The sequence below is a fragment of the Theropithecus gelada genome, chromosome 18 (assembly GCF_003255815.1).
Source record: "Theropithecus gelada isolate Dixy chromosome 18, Tgel_1.0, whole genome shotgun sequence".
Classification (NCBI taxonomy): Eukaryota; Metazoa; Chordata; class Mammalia; order Primates; family Cercopithecidae; genus Theropithecus; species Theropithecus gelada.
In genome coordinates, this window is record NC_037686.1 from 69,827,667 (window position 1) to 69,848,348 (window position 20,682).

At 48.4% G+C, this 20,682-nt stretch overlaps 1 protein-coding gene across 2 annotated transcripts in view; it reads right to left on the bottom strand.

Annotated features, from left to right (window-relative positions):
• Positions 1–20,682, bottom strand: part of MBP (myelin basic protein) — a 150,472-nt gene that overhangs the window by 114,548 nt on the left and 15,242 nt on the right. For both annotated transcript variants that reach the window (XM_025365477.1, XM_025365478.1), the window contains exon 2: positions 12,351–12,426. In XM_025365477.1, coding sequence (XP_025221262.1) covers positions 12,351–12,401 — 51 coding nt within the window. In that variant the 5' untranslated portion in view covers positions 12,402–12,426. The remainder of the gene's footprint in view (positions 1–12,350; positions 12,427–20,682) is intronic.

Below are 20,682 nucleotides of genomic sequence, written 5' to 3' on the forward strand. Positions count from 1 at the left end.
CTCCCAGGCCGAGAATGCCCGTGCTGTGGGCAAAAGAACAGAGCCCGCGTCCCCGCTGCCTGAGTGCCCGCCCTGGGTTGTCTGAGCAGACGCTGGATCATGTGCTTGGAGCCCTGTCGAACCCTCAGCCAGACCCGGGGTCGAGGCTGGGCCGGCTCTCCGGGAGCATCAGGGAATTGGTTGGAGAGAGGCTCATACGAGGGTCCCAGGTACCACCTCCAGGGGGATGACCAGAGCTGGGTCTGCGAGCTGCAGCAAACGGAAGCCAGCATGAGGAGAGAGCCACAGGCTGGGAGTGTTCACAAAGTGCACGGTGTGGAGGCCTTGCGGGTTTACATTGCCCTGAGGCACCACTTCACGATCACCCCCACATTATTTTTAATAAAGGTTGTGGAGAGGCTGCCCTTGTTTGCTAATTACGCCTTATGCCTTTAATCACTGCATTTCAACTTAACAAAGGTATTTTAACAAAGGTCACCAGTTTATCAGATGAAGCAAAATGCCCACTTCCATACCTCCAAAACCAGAAAGACCTTCAGGTGTGCTTTCCAGCAGGCATGGATGAGGGACTTCCTTTGTGAATCTCCTCCAGGAGCAAAACGTTACTGACTCAAAACATTTGAGAGGCTGCTGTCAAGTGTAAACCTCGTAAGATTGTTCTCTAACATCACTAAGAAATTCTGCATCTCAAACACAACATTCACAAGAAATTCCCATGGGCGGGCACTGCAACTGCTTCACGGCCACGCAGGACACCCTGCCCAGCAGCTGGCAAGCACGTTTACGCTTTAGGGCAGGCTGCTGGCTCCCAAATGCAAACACGGTTTCATAAAACCACACCAGTACCATGCCTTACGCTCATTCTCAGGTCAGACATGGCTCCATTTGGGGTTTTCTTCCTGTAACCAGGTTATCGACTATTCACGGGTTTTTAAAGGGTCTCTTTTGTTTTTCTTTTTGAGATGGAGTTTCGCTCTGTCGCCCAGGCTGGAGTGCAGTGGCGCGATCTCAGCTCACCGGTGATCTCAGCTCACCGCAACCTCCGCCTCCTGGGTTCAAGCGATTCTCCTGCCTCAGCCTCCGGAGTAGCTGGGATTACAGGTGTTCACCACCACACACGGCTAATTTTGTATTTTTAATAGGGACAGGGTTTCACCCTGTTGGCCAGGCTGGTCTTGAACTCCTGACCTCGTGATCTGCCTGCCTTGGCCTCCCAAAGTGCTGGGATTACAGGCGTGAGCCACTGCGCCCAGCCTAAAGGTTCTCTTTAAAAGGATGCCTTTTCTGTATTATTTTATTCCTTTCTTTAGGACCTCACTGAAGTTTTATAGATGCACTAAACAAGTCAGCAGGGTTGGCTTTCTGGGGCGTGTCACATCCAGAGGCAGTCCACACAAAGTTCTGTTGCTCGTAAGTGCAGGTTCCCCGACTCTGCAGGAGGCACACCTTAACGGGGGCACTTTACTGGGGGTGCCATGTTAAATGACGATGGCAGGACTCTCCCACGTTGAGGTGAGCACTGGAGAGCTTACTTTTACATGTGTGCTGTGGTTTACAGCACACCCGCGCTGTCCTTTTCAATTTGGGGCATTCATAAGTGTGACTGTATTTTTCAGAGAACTTTACCTCTGAACTCAAAATTAACTTTTGTCTGACTTTGGGAAACACCCCAATTTTTCTCATCGACAAACAGAGCTAATACCTGTCTTGTAGGGCAATGGGAGACTAAGGGGTTGCCACAGCCAGCACGCAGGAGAGCTCTGCTTTGCCGGGGGGGGAGCCGCTCGCAACTGTGGCCACTTCCATCTAAATTGCTTAAAAATATATGACATTAAAAACACAGTTGTTCAGTTATATGGGTCTCATTTCACGTGCTGTGGCCACATGTGTCTAGAGGCTAACGTGTCACCCAGCAGCACATCTCCATTATTACAGAACATCCCACTGGAAGGTGGCACAGTGGGGTGTCCGGAGAGTAAGTTACCAACAAATGTGAGCTGTTACCATGTCATGTGGCCATTTTAATGCCCTGTCTACCTACTAAGAGATTGTCTCATATTCTGCGATTGAGTTCAAGAGTTTTCTAGAGGTTTGTCGTGTGTGAGGTGTGTGTGAAAGAGCTCTAAAGTCTGCTGAAGATAAGGTACAATAAAAAGCCCGTTGGCACCCACACAATCTAAGGATTTTCCAGGCATTGCTCAGCGCTTGCATGTGTCCAAGCGTCAGGCGAGATCGGTGTCTTCAGCCCCTACTTTTCAGTTCCCTAAGCTTTTAAACATATATTAAATGACTAATTTAAGAATTACATGAGTTCTCAAAAAATCTGCTCATGTGATTACCTATAAAATAGAAATTTTACACGAATAGGTCTGTCAATTGCCAGCACACTGCAGTCAGATCAGAAAGGAAAAACTTCCCAGGGAATTGAGCGCTCAATGGCATGACGGCCATGTCACAGCAATCCAGGCGTGGGTTTGGATGACTGGAAGGAAGTGACTTTCTGAGTGATCGGGCTTTCCTTTCTGTGAAACAGGTATGGTGACAGGGGTCGGTTTCAACACCTAATTGCAAGAGGAAGTGTAAGAGAGGGACAGACAGCAAGTTGGATTTGGAGGTTTGACTTGGAGGTTTCACGTGTCTGGGCTTCAGTCCCACCTCTGCTGTTCTCCAGGGAGGATGGATGGCTTTTCCTGCCCCCTTCACATTTATGACCTCAGATGTCACCTAGTCTTGTGGCATCTGGACCTGCCTCTGGGCAGGAGCATGTCTGGAGATGTTCCGTAGACCCCTGGGCAGTCAGGCTTCATTCCTTTACCAAACAGTCCCTCAACATCAGCACCCGCTGTGTGCATGGACCACCTGGGCCTGAGGACACCTCCATCAGCAGAAAGAAAGTTTACACTCCTGGACTTAATTTTACTGTGGAGAGAGATGATTGCATAAAGCAGCTGTGAGCTAGTGATGGCTTAAAATATAATTATTTTTCATTTCTGAGGATGATATGACAAGAACAGAACTCACTGAAGATGTTAAATACCCTGACAAGCTCTTGCACGTAGGATAAAATGTTGCAGGATTTATGATTCCGTAAAGAAACGGCCGTGAGAAAATAACTCCTAGTTGGAAAAAGTCAGTGACATTTCACAGCTGGGTTGTCAGTAGTTTTAAAGGAAAAGCATTTTTCCCGTCAAAGTGAAAGATTCTATTTACATGTTGATGGAAAGAGCTGAATTGCTTCAATGCCTTTGTGTATATTTGCAAACTAAATGTCTCATTTCTCAGAATGTCATTTTAATAGTATCTGGAGAGTGTCATTAAGAAAGAGTTGGGTTTTAATGATAATTAAATATGGAGCAGATTCTGCAGGGGGTGTGATTACCCCTGGAGAGGTACAGAGTGTGCGCCTCATTCCTTCTGTCTGCACTTAGATTTGATGTGCAGCTTAAATAAAAAAAAATCTGTTTAATTTGGAACACCAAACAGACCAATAAGTTACTCTCCACTGTAAAATTCAGATACGATTTTGCAGGCCCTCAGATCTTATTTTTAAGTGTGGTATCTTTTTTCTTAAGCTGATTAAATAGAAAAATCCAGAAATATTGCTAGGCATCTTTGTAGAATCTTTTTGAGCCAGATATTACGACCAGGGAAAGCCCAGAGGCCAGCTTTTCTCAGCCCACCCACAGACGAAAAGCAGGTTTTCAGAGGTAGTATTGCTTGTTAGGTTTTGGAAGGGTGTAGGAGCTCCCCACTTGATTTCACCCATTTTGGGCAAATGTAAGAGTGTGTGAAGATAAACTACAGGTTGTGTTTTTATTTTTCAAGGTTCCTGGTTTACTGTTTCTAATTAGCAAGCCTTGTGAATTTCATATGAGAAAAAGAAATAATAAGGTCTTTAGCCCTCTCCAAGTTCATTCCCCTGTGAACTCAGACAGTGTTCAAAAAACAAAGTGAAAGAATTCAAATATTAACAAATAACTCAAGGCCACTACAAACCCCACTCCTTTGGGTTGGTGGGAAGTGGGGGAGCAGGGAGCACCTGGGAAGGGTACAGGGTCCCCAGAGACCAGGCCTGTTCTGGAGCCTTCCACAGACACTCCCCCAACTGGGCAACATGAGTGAGCCCCACTGTGGGCCAACTCGGGGCAGGGGCTCCCCCACCCTAATCCTTTGGATAATCGTTCAGGTGAATTCCCAAAGGTCACGGCTCACAGATGCTGGGACCCCAGCTCTCCACCCTGTGAAGATGGGGTGTGCAGGGGCCGGGCAGAGGGGAGCCCTGTGGCAGCTCTTCCTGTTGTGGACAACTTTCCCCTCTGGGACCCATCTCTCTTCTTGGCTCTCCTGATTGCCTCCCTCCCTCTCAGCTATTAGTCACCCGGAAGGATCCCACCTCCTCTGTGTAACAAAAGATGCCACTGACACTCTTCTCCGCAGGACACTGCTGCTCTGGATGATGTCCCAGGGGACAAGGGAGCTTAGAGCTTCCAGGATTCAAGAGGAAAGCAGCTACCCTCGGGAGCCAGAGTCTCAGCCAGGGCCATCTGCAGAGCCAGACGTCTTCTACACAGCCTGAGACGATTCCAACCTGTGTTAATAAATGGCAGCCTCACCCAGCGGGCATCCTCTCAGAGACGGCGATCTCAATGGGATGTGTAAGGAGCTGCCAGCCGCTCACACAGTGATGCAGATTCATCACAGAGGGTGGCTGTCTCCCAGCAATCGCTCTGTGAGTTACATTTGGGTGGGTGTGCAGAGCCAGCTGTTCTGGAAGGCAGAGCTCTTCTTGGGGTAAAGCTGGACTGGGTGGAGCCGGTGTTGGGGGACAACCAGACCCTACAGCCTTGGCAATACTGAGTGGGAGAGGTTTGCAGCAGGTGCCCCAAATCAAGTCTTTTTTTAAAAAAAAAACACAGTATTTAAATATTTACTTATGCTTGTCTCAACCCTGGGAAATGGGGAAGGACACCCCGTCTCTCCCTCTGATACAAGCCCTCCCTGTAGCTTCTCTTGCCGGCCTGTGGGCTCCACAGCCCCAGGGAGCCCTGCTTCTGTCCGGAGCTCTTCACACTCATCATTGCTCTGAATGTGGTTTCGTAATTTTGTTAGTCTCCTGATTAGACTGTGAGCTATTCTGAGGACAGATACAGGGACTTACACTTTTTTTTTTTAAATAATACCAATAAGAAGAAAATTAGTAACACCAAACAACACATACCACTTACTATGTACAAGGGGGTGTTCTAAGAGCACAACACATGTGGACTCACTCACTTTATATAATGTTATCATCGTTTCATGTTATCATCGTAAGTAAACACACAGAAAGTAACTTGCCCGAGATCACCTAACTAGCTGGTGGTGAAGCCGGAATTTTCAATCACAAAGTTTATTGCAGTGTCCTATGCAGAATAGGCATTCAATAAAAAGTATTTTTAATATGTGTGTGTGGGAATGGATGAATGCAGGAATGAACAAACAAACATTCCTAAACAACTAATTTTCACCTGCACTTGGAAAGAGCACGATCGATCCACTCACGAATTAAAAACAGGCTGTCTGTTGTCAGAGAAAATTCGTGGCAAGACAACTTGATAAATGTCATGACACCAGCCGGGCTCAGCCACAGCTCTTGGCTCAGAACCTGTGCTAAGGTGCTAAGGTCCCAGGTCTGAGCCTTTACGTTGCCGTAAGGGCTTAGGAGGGCTTTGAGGCACCACCAAGGCAGGGCAGAGTTGGACGGGGGCGTGGATGCACCTCGGAAACATCACTCTCATTGGCCCTAAACGGCCCCTGAGTCTGGGCAGATTTAAAGGGGCCGTTCCTGGTTCCTCCTCTGCACTGCATTTTTATCCATGGCAGCCCTTACAACTGCGTTTATTAGCCTGGCCCACTACCCCCTCCCCCTCGTCCTCCCCCCCCCACCTCCTTCTCTTCCTCCTCCCCCTCTTCCTTCCCACTCCTCCTCTTCCTTCTCCTTCTCTCTTCCTCCTTCCCCCTCCCTCTTCTCCTCTTCTTTCCCATCCTCTCCATCTTCCCCCACATCCTTCTCTCCTCCTCCTCACCTTTATCAATCCCAACTCATTTCATACAAGGGGAGGGGGAGTGTGTGAAAAACTGGACCTGTAAGCATCCTCAGGGAAAAATATTGGTCATTTTCAATTTTTTCTGACGCCTTTAGAAAGTACTTATTTATCAAGCAATGGGTACCGTGCACAAAGGGGATGGTGAACTGCATGACGTACACTATACAGGGGGTCTCAGCATGTTCTGCCTGACTATAGATGGCAGGGTGTGTGGGCATGGCCAGGGTTGGAGCTGTGCTGCCCAGACCTATGGTCCCAGCCACGTGTGGCCACCCAGCACCTGAGACGTAGCCAGGCCACACTGCACCATGAGTTAAAATATATCCCTGAGTGTGAGGACTTCATGGGAGAAGAATTGTAAACCATTTCATGAACAATTTTTATATGGATTCTATGCTTACATGACATTTGGGGTTTCTTAGGTTAAAGAAAAGACATGACATTAAAATGATTTCATCTGTCTCTTTCCTCATTTCCTGTGGCCACTAGAAGACTGACACTCCCATGCAGGGATTGTTTCTGCCCGGCTGTGCCACCTGGGGCTGCAGGCCTGGTCTGCCCGGCTGTGCCACCTGGGGCTGCAGGCCTGGTCTGCCCGGCTGTGCCACCTGGGGCTCCCAGCCTGGCTTTACTCTCCGGCTTCCCCACCATTTGCTACCTGGCCTCAGGCAGGCCCAGCCCAGCTCTGAGACTTAGTCCCTGTGAGAATGAAGATGACCCTTTGAGGGTCGTAAGCATGGGGACGGCTGCGCAAAGCCACGAGTCAGCAGGTGGGAGATGAGCGCTCTGCAGATGCCCGCCTGCCCCGGGAGGAGCCGCCAGCTGGGGCCTGTGGCAGGAGGCAGGAAGAAGGAACTTTGCACAGGAAGTGTCCAACCCGAGTCTGCAGAAGAGAAACCAGGTCTGCTGTCTCCTGAGGACAGGGCAGAGACAGCAGGTGGCTGCTGGCATGGAGTCCCTTCCCCGGGAGGTGTCAGACGTGGTGGCAAATGCCAGTCCCAGGGCTTTCCTTCTCTACTGTCTCTAATTGTGCAGCCTCTGCTGGGGTTTATCAAGTAACACATGTGATACGCTTAACTGTGCTCCTCCCGAATCTCTACGTGGATGTCCTAACCCTCACTGCCTCACAACGTGACTGCGTGTGGAGATGGTGCCTTTAAAGAGGCTATGGCATTAAGATGAGGTCCCACTGGAGTACGGTGGCCCTGATCCAACATGATGGTGTCCTTCTAAGCAGAGAATAGGACACAGACACACACAGAGGGACAGCCACTGGAGGATGCAGACAGAAGATGCTGTCTACAAGCCAAAGAGAGGCTGCAGAGGAAACCAACCCTTGGCACCTTGCTGTCAGATTTCCAGTCTTCTGGACTGTGACAGAAGAAATGTCGGTCATTTAAGCCATTCAGTCTGTGCCATTTTGTTATGGCAGCCCAAGAACTCATACAACATACAATGTAGACAATGTCTGCAACGTCGCTGGCTCACAGGAGGCAGTAATACAGTGTTAGCACTGGTCTAGATAGAATTTGATGTGTCTGTGTCTGTGTGTGTGTGTGTGTGTGTGTGCGCGCGCACGCGTTTTGTGGTTTTTTTTGAGACAGGGTCTCACTTGGTTGCCCAGGCTGGAGTGCAGTGGTGTGATCATGGCTCACTGTAGCCTCAACCTCTCCAGGTTCAGGTGATCCTCCCACCTCAGCCTGCCGAGTAGCTGGGACTGTAGGTGCACACCACCACACCCGACTAATTTTTTGATTTTTCTGTAGAGATGGGGGGGTCTCACTTTGTTGTCCAGGCTGGTTTTGAACTCCTGGGCTCAGGCAATCTGCCTGCTTCAGCCTCCCACACTGCCGGGATTCCAGGCGTGGGCCACCGCACCTGGCCTCGTTTGGTGTTTTGAACACGTAGTGGATCATCCCCAGGAGGCTCAGCGATCACCAGAAAACCCAACAGAGCAAGCCCACAGGTCAACAGATCCACAGCATTCAGAGAAAGCCCAGGGAGAAAAGCCACAAGCAGCCTGGCTAGGCACATGGGCACTGTTCTGAGCGCTTCTGACCCTCCCAAAGGTAACTGCCCAGCCCCTTTGATTCACAATGCCAAAAAGGAGTGAATTCCTCCAAAAGGAGTGAATTCCTCCAGCAGCCAGTGAAGCCAAGTGTCTATGTCCTAAGGCCCAAGGACTGCCAGGCAGGCAGAGACTACCCGAGACAGAGTGTCCCTCTGTGGGTGAGTCTTGCCCCCTGCTCCCCTCCTGGCATTGAGGCACGTCCCTGGGTTCTCCAGGGCAGCTGGTACCCTTTCCTTCTTGGGTTCCGCCAAGCTCTGTAGTAAGACGGAGAACCAAATACAAAATGGGCAGGGTGATAAAAAGCTGGTAAATTAGTGAGGCAGAACCATTTGGAAACCAAATTTCCCTGCAACTTAAAAAAAAAACATAGGGAGTCAAAGGCAGAACAGGAGTTTCTTTGTTTCTGAGAAGCAGAGCTGTGCACTGAACCTGAGCCTGCCTGGAGGAAGTTACACTCCATCCACACGAGCGAATCACGCGTCAGGAGGGCAGGCTGCCCGCTCCTCTGATGGGCGGAGTGTTTCTCCCTGAATCTGACGTCTCCTGTTCTGACCCTCGACTGGCCCAGGAAGGCGGCTCAACCACTGGTTACCAGGCACCTGTGCCCCACATGATTGGACTAACACTGCAACTCCAGAAAAGTGTCCTTTTTTTCACCCGTCAGAGAAATTCCACAGTTAACCTTTTAGTTAGTTTCTCTTCCTCCGACATCCTGCCGTGGCTTATTCGGGACGAGAGAGAAGCAAATTTCAAAGCCCTGAGTCACTGAGGGCAAAACTTGCAAAGGAGACTGGAAGCTCCTGCAGGCAACAGACGAGGCCTCCCCACCACCTCCCCAGCAGCCAACGGCACCCAAAGCCTGCTCAGGAAACTGAGCTTTTATGTGAAAAAGAAGTTAGGAAGTAGGTACGATTCATTTACTCTTTCGAACATCTGTGAGCCAGTTATGTGCTGGGGATGCTCCAGGCTTAGAGATGGAGGCATCAGAGAGAGGAAAGTTGTCGGAGGGGAAGAAGTCGGATGATTAGCAAATCACTACCGTCTGTATCAGAGCACTCGGCCGCAGGCTCTATGAGGGCAGAGGAAAGAGGCATCGGGTGTGGGTGGGGAGAGGTGGAGAAGGTGGCAGCAGGGCAGGGAGGAGGTGGCCCTGAGCAGCCAGGTCTGGGCAGTGGGGCGGCTCCGCAGAGGCTGTGTGTGGGATGGACGGGCAGCCCCCGCTGCAGCTGCCCTCCCTGCTGACAGATCAGTAACCAGCACCTGAAACTGACAGAAGCTTCCCTTGACTCTCTCCTGAGGGGGAAAATGACTCCCAGAATCACAGACAGAAATCCACAGAGTGGTAGACACGGCTGGAGCTCAAGTCACGTTTTCTTTTGTGGTTCAAGTTTAAACGCTCTACTAAGCTATGCAGCATCACAGGGCATGTTCTTGGACGGGCATGAAATACTTCCCATCAAGTTTAAAGAAAAAAAAAAAAGCTCTTCTTAAAACCACCTACAGGAATCAGAGTTTTAAATTTTCCAAGTTTTGAGGTTTTTAAATGATCAGAACTTTAAACATGTGATTTCAGAAAACAAAAGCCTAAGTATGGGCTTTGCTATGGCTCAACAATCTTACTCTGATAGCATTAAACAAATTAAAAACATATGTGGGTGTTTTACAGTGTCAAACAACAGGAAACAAACTGTACACCACAGAGAGGTTTTTTGAAACTGGAGTTGCGAATCAGTCATTCTAAGACTTAAAATACCACTAGTGTTAACAGCCTAGAGATCTCTGAGCAGAGCTGTTTTTTCCACTTTCACTTTTAGCTGAAACTTAATCCTCCTGGTGCAGATACTGTATCCAAGCCATGTTCTTAATAAATTAGTAACTTAATACATTTATGGTCGTTACTGCTAATTATAACACTGACATTATCTGTGATATAGTTTAAGTACAGGCTGACTAACATAATGAGTCAACTCCCCCATTCGACATTGACTAGAACTATTTACATATTTACAAAGTCAGTCTTTCTAAATCCTTAGGTAAGAAACTAAATACTGTTTATCACTTTAATTAAGATAAAATATACACAGGAACAGTATATAGTCACCTATTCACCTTCCATGGATGATTTGAAAGCAAATCATGGAAAATTACTCATGTGGCTGACACAGAAATTAAGTTAAAGTACAAATCAGAAAAGGCCCCATTTCTTCCAAGTTTATTATTACTATTAAATAAAAATGCACTACAGACCACAGTGAAGAGGTCTGGAGACTGAAATTCAATTCCGTTCAATTCTGCAGACATTTCTAAAGCATTCCGGGTGTAAGTCGGGGATTCCCCTGACCCTAACCCTAACCCATCTTCCCCTGACCCTAACCTGAGCCCATCTTCAGCAGCTGGACATTCCAGTGCACCACATCTGCCGCAAGTTGGAGCACACATAATTTTATGTTGAATTAAAGTACCAATGAAATGGAATAATTTCCCTTGAGGGAAAATATGTATGTTTAAAAAATAAAACATGTTGAAAAATTAAAAGTATTTTTGCATCAGAGCAAAGGACTTTTATAATCTCTTCCCTCTCCGAGAACCTGCTGATACTTCTGGGACCGATCACACAGTGTGGACCAAGAGCAAGGGCTGCCCCATACAAATTAGGGTGGGTCCACAGTTCTGTGCACACTGGCAGGCTTACTCCTCACAATCTGAAATGATTCTCCAGTGCAGAGAGAGGAGTAGGCCGAGACACAGGCAGCTAGGACCCCTGGGCATTTGTGGTCCTTGTCAACATCACTGGATCATCTGTCCTGAGCGTCTCAGTGGGAAAAGGGTCCAGAACCCTGATTCAGGGCACCACAGGGGACCCAAAGGCAACGTAGAGAATCCGAATCGGACAGAGGAAGCCGATGCCTTCAAATAAGGCGGACAGTGGCCGAATGCCGCACTAGAAATACAAAGAAGATGAATTCTTACTAGCCAGAAGGATTCCAGTGATATTTAATTTGCAGTTTCCTGTTTGTTTAACTGTATTTTCCAAATGTTCCCTGATAAGGGTGAGGAAAGGGCTGTAGAGGAGCCGCCACTGGAAAGGCCAGTGACAGTGAGATTGAAGAAGGGCCGGAGCCAGAGGCTGAGGACCTTGGACTTTAGTCTGTGCTAAGGGCTTCCTGAAAGTTCGAGAGGCAGGAGGGTGAATATGCAATCAAGAGAGGAAAATCCTGGCAGCCAAAGTACAAGACACATGGGAGCAGGAGGAACCTGGAACCTTGGCTCTGGAGCCTGCAGAACTTTGAAAAATGCCCACGGCTGCATTGGGATCTGAGGAGGGCAGAGACCCTGGCAGGTCTGAAAAGTCTCTGGGAGATTCCAATACGCATTCAGGCCAGAGCATCACCCCAAAGCAAGGACAACTGGTGAGGAGCCATGTAGCCACACGCAGGAGAAAGGAGGGTATCGATTTAGGAGAGGTCCAAAGAAACAGCTCAAGTATTTCCTGTCCTTTCGCCAGACCTCTGGGATTCAGTGTGAGTTCTTCCAGAACCAGACCAGAGTGAAAAGTCAGAGGCAAACTCCATGGTGGGTGAGAAGAAAGGAGTGGGACCTTAGTAGATGGAATTAGGTTTTTGAACTAAAAGAAAATCTGATGTGTTTCACCGTTCATGAATTGGTGTAAATTGTCATGCTCTTTCAAGCCAGCAGCTAATTAGAGAGAATGCAGTTTGGAAATACCTTTATCTAAAAAATAAAAATGTTAAAAAAAAATCAAAAGTATTTTTGCATGAGAGCAAAGGAATTTACAATCGCTTTCCTCTCTGAGAGCCTCTTGATACTTCAAGGACCAATCACAGAACGTGGACCAAGAGGAAGGGCTGCTTCGTCTTCCTCTCCTCCTCATTTCCCTCTTTCTCTTTCTCTTTCTCTGTGTCTCTTTTTTCCTCCCTTTCTTTCTTCTTCCTAACTCCTTCCCTTCCTTCATTCCTTTATTTCTTCGCAAGGTCAGGACCTACCTGTTGCCATGCAATCTTCCTGAATAAATTAATAATAATTAATCGTAGTAACAAGGGCCAGGCTTCCACCCAGCTGTCAGGGAAGAGTGTAGCAGCAAGAGCCCAAGCCCGTAGCCTCTGACACACCAAGGGGATTTATGTTTAATAAGAAAACGACATGCGCATTTGTAGGTTCAGCTCCTATCTTACCGTACTGGCCTTCTCGGTGTTTAATTCTCGTTTGCCTGCGTGGTTTCCCATCCTGAATGGATCGGCTCTTCAGAGGCTTCAGAGGCTAAAAGAGAAAGGGAAAGAAAGTGTTAGCCTTAAGTCTAGCGCTCTTAGAGTTTTCGATGTTGTTTTTCCATCAGAAAGACACTCCTGTGAGAGAGAGAGATATATATAATGCCCATTTTTGAGAAGAGGAAACCAAGGCCCTGAAAACAGACGAGACACGTCCAAGTCATCTTATTAACAAATGCTATCTTTCGATCCCATGCAAAGAGCTAGAAAACAGAACCGCACCAACATCCAAATTCTGTTCAGTAACACACTTCAACCCGTCTCAAGAAATCCTGCAGATCTGTGTATACGTACAGAAGTTTCTGTCTATTCATCCATCATCCATCTGTCCATCCATACATATGTACACACACAGAGAATTACATCCCACACTCAGGTGTATTGTAATGAGATGAGCTGAGATGTCAGAAAGGTGCTGACATTCTTCTAAAATGAAAAGGTAGTAAGAAGCTATTCATGCTCACTGCTTTAAAGAAACCATGTGAGCACAGAAAGAGCCAACATCAGACCAAGGACAGCTTAACCGACAAGTGTCCGAAGAATCTGCAGAATTTGTAGGGAGGGAAGATAAAGTTGGATTTAAAAAGCATGTTACTCCTCATTTTTATTTTCTAACCCAAACCTTAGCAGCACATTTATGATTTTTCCCCAAGATATGCAAAGAATGGAAGAATCGAGCCACACCCATTCCAAGCAAATTGTTCCTTCCAGCCTTCCTGCGGGACGTAGCCTGGCCTTGGGGTCCCCCAGCTGAGGGCCACTGGAACCATCAGCCCAGACCTGGCAGCAGGTGACCAGAGTCTTTAAGGACAATGACATGTTTTCCATGATGGATGTATTCTTTTGCAAAAAGGTGTGAGTACCCATTCTCCTGTAGAAACCAGGAACAGCTTTCCTTGAGAGGGAACAAGATGAACCGTCTTCTGAACGTGGGGCGAGGGGACTCTCCAAAATAGTAGAGACGCCCGAACACAATGCAAATTGTGTTCCTCAAAAGTCTCTCTTTAGAAAAGAGAATTGCCCGACAGCCAAGCTTTTCCATCTCCCACGTTCCCGGGTCCCTTTCCGGTGGCTCAGGAGGACCGGTTGAGGACACTTTTCCGCAGGCAGGCAACCCCATCACCCCACAGCCACTGGAAGGATTGCAGAGAAGAGAAGCAAACGCCTACAGCACAGTCGCCATCCCGGAGTCCGCCTCCCTCACTGTGTGGGAGACGACTAGCAGCCGACCGCAGAGGGAAAACCCCACCCACCTTCATGATGTGTGATGGAAACTGGGGCCCGCCATAAGACTTCCAGTGAGGCACTCGCGCAGGGAGATTTAAAACGTGTGCTTGAAGCAACTTAGGTCAAAGTGCCCACAGATGATGCTCGGGGAAATCAAAGATGCAGTTCTAGTGATGATATGAACACAATCCACCTGCAAGAATCAGGTGCATTCCCCATGCTTCGTGGCATGAGAGTGAAAAAAATAATAGTTTGATATGTATGATTTTAAAAACGCAAGGCTACCTTTGCGGAGGATTTCGGTGTCCAGTGCGATTCTGCCTTCCCAATTTATTTCAATTGGACAACCAAAAAAACCTTGAGGGGCAATCTTCTCATTGGGAAATGAGGGCTTGTTGCAGGTGTGGTGCCTTACTGGATAAGAGTGGGTTAACCAAGGGAAAGGCCAAATTCACCCTGTTCTTTTTTTAAGAAAGAATGGGTGTGTTCCTCGTGAGATGTTGCTTTGATCCCTGGGTACACAGGGGCCGTCATTCCCGTTCTAATTCTGGCTCTCTAATTCCATGTGGTGTGGTTTTAACTAAATATTAAGAGCTTGCAGAATGGACACACATTATAGAATAAAAACGCGTCAAATATCTCTCAATCCATCTTCCTGTTTAAGAAATGAGAAGCGGTCTGGCCAGGCGCGGTGGCTCAAGCCTGTAATCCCAGCACTTTGGGAGGCCAAGACAGGCGGATCACGAGGTCAGGAGATCGAGACCATCCTGGCTAACACGGTGAAACCCCGTCTCTACTTAAACAAAAAAAAAATACAAAAAAACTAGCCGGGTGAGGTGGCAGGCGCCTGTAGTCCCAGCCACTCGAGAGACTGAGGCAGGAGAATGGCGTAAACCCGGGAGGCGGAGCTTGCAGTGAGCTGAGATCCGGCCACTGCACTCCAGCCTGGGCGACAGAGCGAGACTCCGCCCCCCCCCCCCAAAAAAAAAAGAAAGAAATGAGAAGTGGTCTATTCAAAGCGAAACACAGGCAAAAATAGGTAACTGCCCTTAGTTAAGGCTGACAACTTGGACCTTGGGGAACATTTTGCCTGTCCAGACATAAAGAGCCTCCTATCACCGGCTGTGTTCTCCAAGTGCCTGTTCCTGGCCCAGGCATCATCTCACCTCTGCCTCCTCGGAGCCCTCGCCTGCCCAGTCCCCTTCCTGTTCCCTGGCTCCATCCACCTGTCACCCTCCTCCTCCCATCTCCTCACGCTGGGACTAGGCAAACCCACAGGCAACACTCACTCCTTCCAGAAAACAGAGCTCCAAGGACTTGTCCCAAATCAGAATCACGTGCGACAGGCAAATCTTTTGGGACTTGCTGGTAGACAAAGAGAGCTATTTTGGGGCCAAGGGCTCTTGAACGCAGCTGAAATCTGCTCACAAGGTGCTGAACCGCTCCTCGGGGAGGGGCCGTGTTTCTTCCAAGTCAGTTTGTTCTGATCGATTGTTATCGTGCTTCACAGCACAACTCCAGGTTACGCTTGGCATGACTGATCTTAATCATGATTTAGAAAACTCAAGAATACTGGACACAGAATCAGTGAAAATAACTCAAGTCCAGATCAGACTTCTGAATATACCTCATTGGATTTGACTACACAAGCCTACTTACTTGCATTTGACTGGCCTCTCAGATGAATATAAAGAATGTTTATATGGATCACTGAGGGTTGGTTAATTCTAGCCTTCAATGCAAAATTTACAGGCTAGCAGGAAAAGAAAGACAAGAGGAACAAAACGACAACTTGATGTGTGGGAGCCCCCATCAGAGCCCTTAATGGAAATGGCCCCTGAGCACCGGTAAGTGAGATGTGTCTCATGGCACTACGGTGGGAACGACAGAGCATCTGGCTGATAATCATGAGTGACTGGCAGTCTGCCTTATTAGCTTCTGACCCTGCCCCAGTCTGCCTTTTAGAGAAGAGCTCAAGAAGGATGAAGCTCTCCCTATCACGGGGCTAAGAGCTCAACCCGGCAGCTGGTTTCTGTAATGTGCTGAAAAGATCCATCTGCACACAAAAGCAGCTGCATGCTTGCAGGAGCTCTTTTTTATTTCGTTTTTTGCAATTAATCAAATTGAGAGAGCCAGAGAAAAATTGGGTAAACATGTGAAAGGCTGCAAGGAAAGCCAGCTGACTCTGAAGCATCTCTGGGGTAATTAAAGGAGCCTTTGTAAACTAACAGGAAAGGAACGAGAGAGAGTAAGAACTGAGCGAGAGCTGTGGGAGGGACAGACTTTCAGATTCCATCAGGACTGCTGAGACTTCTGGACTGGTATTCAGTTCTAGATCCGATTTCCAGCCCCTGGGATTACTGGACATTTTGATAATGTCTGTGTGATTATCAACACTTCGTGTTCCCTTGAGGGTTAACATTGGGCATAGGCAAAGTTAGTCATCCAGATTTACTAGGAAGCAGTCCACAGTTGTTAACTGTTAGGTTCTCATTTTTAATAATGTACATCTAAAGCAGCTTAGGCTACATGTCACCTTGGTGGAGCCATAGGATAATTCAGCATAGATAAAATTCATTAGCTTATCTGTGCAGGGAAATAGCTCCCAGCTGGGGAGCAAACACCGTGTTCCTAGGTATTTTACTGATTTCATTCTCTAGGTAGTTCTGACTTTCTACAGTGAAAATCAGGCAGGTGAGACCGAGGTCTCAATCCAGGTTCCATCTGGGTGACCCTGAACAAGACTCCACTTTTCTGAGTCTAGGAGCAGGTGGGTGGCCATGAACCCTGACCCTGCAGGTCGAGAAACGCTTCCCAGGATAATATGTGGTGGATCATGTCCACCTAAAAGGTATGTCCAAGTCCTGACTCCAGGACCTGTGAAGGTGGCCTGGTTTGGAAGGAAGGTTTTGTAGATGTCCTCAAGTTACGATGAGGTCATCCTGGATTACAGTGAGCTCTAAATGCAATGACCGATGTTCTCACAAGAGACAGGTGAGGGATCTTTTCTTTCTTTCTTTTCTTTTTTTTTTTTGAGATGGAGTCTCGCTCTTGTTGCCCAGGCTGGAGTGCAATGGCGTGACCTCGGCTCACTGCCACCTCCCCCTCCACCTGCCGGGTTCAAGCAATTCTCCTGCCTCAGCCTCCAGAATAGCTGGGATTACAGGTGCCCACAACCACACCGGGCTAATTTTTTTTGTATTTTTAGCAGAGATGGGGTTTCACCATGTTGGCCAGGCTGGTCTCGAACTCCTGACCTCAGGTAATCCACCCACCTCAGCCTCCCAAAATGCTGCAATTAGAGGCATGAAGCACTGTGCCTGACCAAGGAGAGGGAATTTTGGACATAGATACACGGGATTTCACACAAGAAGAGACACCACGCACGATGGAGGCAGAGATTTGGAATGACATGGCTACAAGGCCAGGGACACCAGGGATTGCCGCAGCCACCGGAAGCTGGAGGAGGTGAAGACAGAGCCTCCCGCAGAGCTCCCACTCTGCCAACGCCTTGACTTTGCACTTCTGGCCTCCAGGACGGTGGGGGTCTGCTTCTGCTGTTTCAGGATGCCTGCCTGTGGTGCCGCCTCGCAGCAGCCCTAGAGGGTAACATGCAGGGAAGTGGGAAGTAAGTGGAGACTTGCAGGATGCAGAAGGTGCAGGTGAAGGTGCTGAAGAGGGAAACAGTGTTCCGGGCAGAGGGCACGGCTGTGCAAAGTCCCTGTCGCCCAGACGCCGTGAGTGGAGTTTGAGTGTGGCATGAAGTGACCCGATAGAACAGAATCTGCCAATGCACGGGGTGCACTCATGGGGAGGCGGGGGACTGACTTACACCACAGGACACAGACACTGCTCTTCACCCATGTTGAACAGTGAGTCGATTCTGCCGATGAGCAAGTGTTCCAGAGGGTTGGGGCCCTAGAGGAACAACAACCCGCAAGCCTGGACTTCTCTGCAAAGGACACTGTCAAAACTCATCTGAGGCATCCATGTCTGTCCCAGAGCAAGCTTCCCTGAGACACTGGGGGGACCTAGGCTCCTGGCAGTTTTCAGGAGGCAGCCCTGGGCTAGGGGCTCCACAGGACTTGCAAGCAAAACAAATTCCAAAAACCCAATCTGCATTCCCCCATGTGAGAAGTGCCTGATAAGAAAGTAGCTTCTCTATTTCCTGGGATGGGGATTTTTGCTCTGGGGTATCCGATAATATTATTTGTAAACTAGTCATCACCATCCTTCCTTTTCTTCTGGCTTAGCAGATTCAAGGAGATTTATGGCACTGACTATCACTGCCTTAAAGTTATCAAAAATCATTTTAAAAGAAAACGATGGAGTTACAGAAAAGTGGAGTTTATGGGAAAGCTGATTGTGGTCCCTTGAAGTGACTGCTTACAGGATCAGCTGACTTTGGAGAGAAGAGAAAGCCATGATCAGAAGCAAGCAGCAAATTACTGGCTCTGGAGTTCCCAGCTTGCTACCATATCACCTGTCTAAACCAAAGCAAAGCATTTTGTTCAAGGAGGGGCGGGAAGAAAAGGCAGATCAAAGAGTCGCTCATCCACGTGTCAGTCAGATGAGCATCTGAAATTTCCTGTGAATGCACCCACATGTTTATGACAGGCATGGTGTCCAGCTTTAGCAGCACTATGGAGAGTTACGAAATTCTCTGTGTAAAAATAGCGAGGTCATGAGGAAACCGCTCCTCCTGTGTAAGTCCTGACAAGCCACGCCAACACCGTCACGCTAGGACTGGCCTTTGGATGGCACGGGGAGGGCAGAGTCACGCAGGCACATGTGACACGCCCTTGCTCTACGGCCGGTGGGATCCCTGGTAGCTTCGCAGTCATGTGGGGCTTAGTCATAGGAACACAGGTCAGGTCCTGCTGAGCCCCCTTTCCCAGTGTGCGGTGCGCAAGCCGCCCAACCCAGGGGCCGGCAGCTGGGACGGGGCGAGCCCTGGGCCGCAGGGAGGAAGTGGGGAAGGCCTGGGGGCAGACGTGCCTGGGCGAGGGCCTTCCTAGTCCTGCTCTCCCTGCCTGCTCTGAGGATGTGGGCCCTGTCCTCCTTATCTGTAAAGCCCTGATGGTGGATGTGGCTTCCTGGAGCTGCTGTGGAAACCACTGGTTAATATTTTACAGGTTGCTGGGTTACAAACTGTCAAGTCAGAGGAACACTACATGCCTGTACCAGCTGATCCTCCGTAGCCACCTGTATGTCCCTCCTGAGCCATGGCAGGGAGTGACGCCTTTGCCGATACCACCATCTGCAGGGTCAACATGACCCCGGGCCCTGGTCTTGGTAACTGGAGGAACCACACCGACTTCAGGCATTGCTCACAGCCAGAGCTGGTGTTAACAGAACAGTACAATGTTTGAATTCACCTGCAGAGGAACTCACACATTCCTTGCCACCAGGCACAATGGCTCTTGATAGTCTGTGTGTAGGGAACAAATGTGGTGGTCCCATGCTCAGGCCATGCGTACACATAAGAGCTGTCCTTTGGGTCTTGGCTAAAATAAACCGAATCTTCCTGAAAACACAGATTCCCATCACGGAGTCCATGATAGGAAAGACGTTCAGCTCTGCTGCTATCATGGGGAAGTAGAGTGGTTGATCTGAAATCTCCAGATTCTAATCAAGGAGAAGAATGCTATGCTGTGGCCACAGACCCCACCACAGTCTCACAGAAAACCTGGCTCAGAGCCCATCTTCTGATCAGTGCCACACCTTCACATGGGTGTGCAGCATTTTACTGGGCGACTGCCTTTCAGAACCTTCTGGAATTTTCCAGAGCCTCCAGATTCTAATAAAGAAAAAGAATGCAATGTGTGGTCATTAATCTCACCATGGTCCTGCAAAAGAACTGGCTCTGAGCTGATCTCCTAAGGGGCCCTACACCTTCACATAGGTGTGTGGTTATTTTACTGGGCAACTGCCTTTCAGAACCTTCTGGAATTTTCCAGAGCCCTCCAGGTTCTAATCAAGGAAAAGAATGCAATATGTGGTCATTAACCTCACCATGGTCTCACAACAGACCTGGCTGTAAGCTGATCTCCTAAGGGGCCCCATGTCTTCACATGGGCGTGCAGCATTTTACCGGGTGAGTCCTTAACTTTGCAAGACACATGAGAAAGACAAAGGATGATAGCAAGTGACAATTATATTTAAAGAAAAGGAGGGCGGGAGACACAGCATGAGACAGAATGATACATTGAACAGAACTAGATTTGGGCTCAGGAAAGCTTGGGTAGCAGCCCAGCATCGATGGGGTGCTTACTATGGGCTAGGTTCTCATGGAACAGGTCAGAAGTACAGTATCTTAGTCCTGTCTACTGTACGAGGAGGCAAGTGCTATTATTATGCTCCCCACTTTACGGATGTTGAAACTCATGAGGTTTAGAAAGATGGAGTAATGCGTGACCAGCCTGGCCAACATGGCAAAACCCCATCTCTACTAAAAATACAAAACTTATCCAGGTGCAGTGGTGCATGCCTGTAATCCCAGCTACTCAGGAGGCTGAAGCAGGAAAATCTCTTGAACACAGGAGGCAGAGGTTGCAGTGAGTTGAGATCGTGGCACTGCACTCCAGCTTGGAAGACAGAGCGAGACTGTGTCTCAAAAAAAAAAAAAAAAAAAGGAAACCCAAGTAACACACAAGTCCACACAGCAGGGCCTGGCACCAGCATCAACAGGTCAGAGCTGTGCTGTGCTCCTGGCTGCTACGTGGTTTGTGACTTCACCAACCTGACGACCTGGTCTTTGGTTTCTTGATGCTTGAAGTCCTGGATTTCTTATGAAAACGACCTCCATCAACAGGCTAGAGGGTACTTTCTCCTTCATATCACATGTATGCTCTGAAGACTCAAAATATATTAATAACTCCATAACTCATTTCCTTCTACGTGAAAACTATCACAGAGCGACAATAAATTGTGAAGCACCATAGGAATGTGTCATTAAGTATCTTTTAAAGCTCTGTTATTAAAAATGGCATTTAAATGAATGATTCAATAA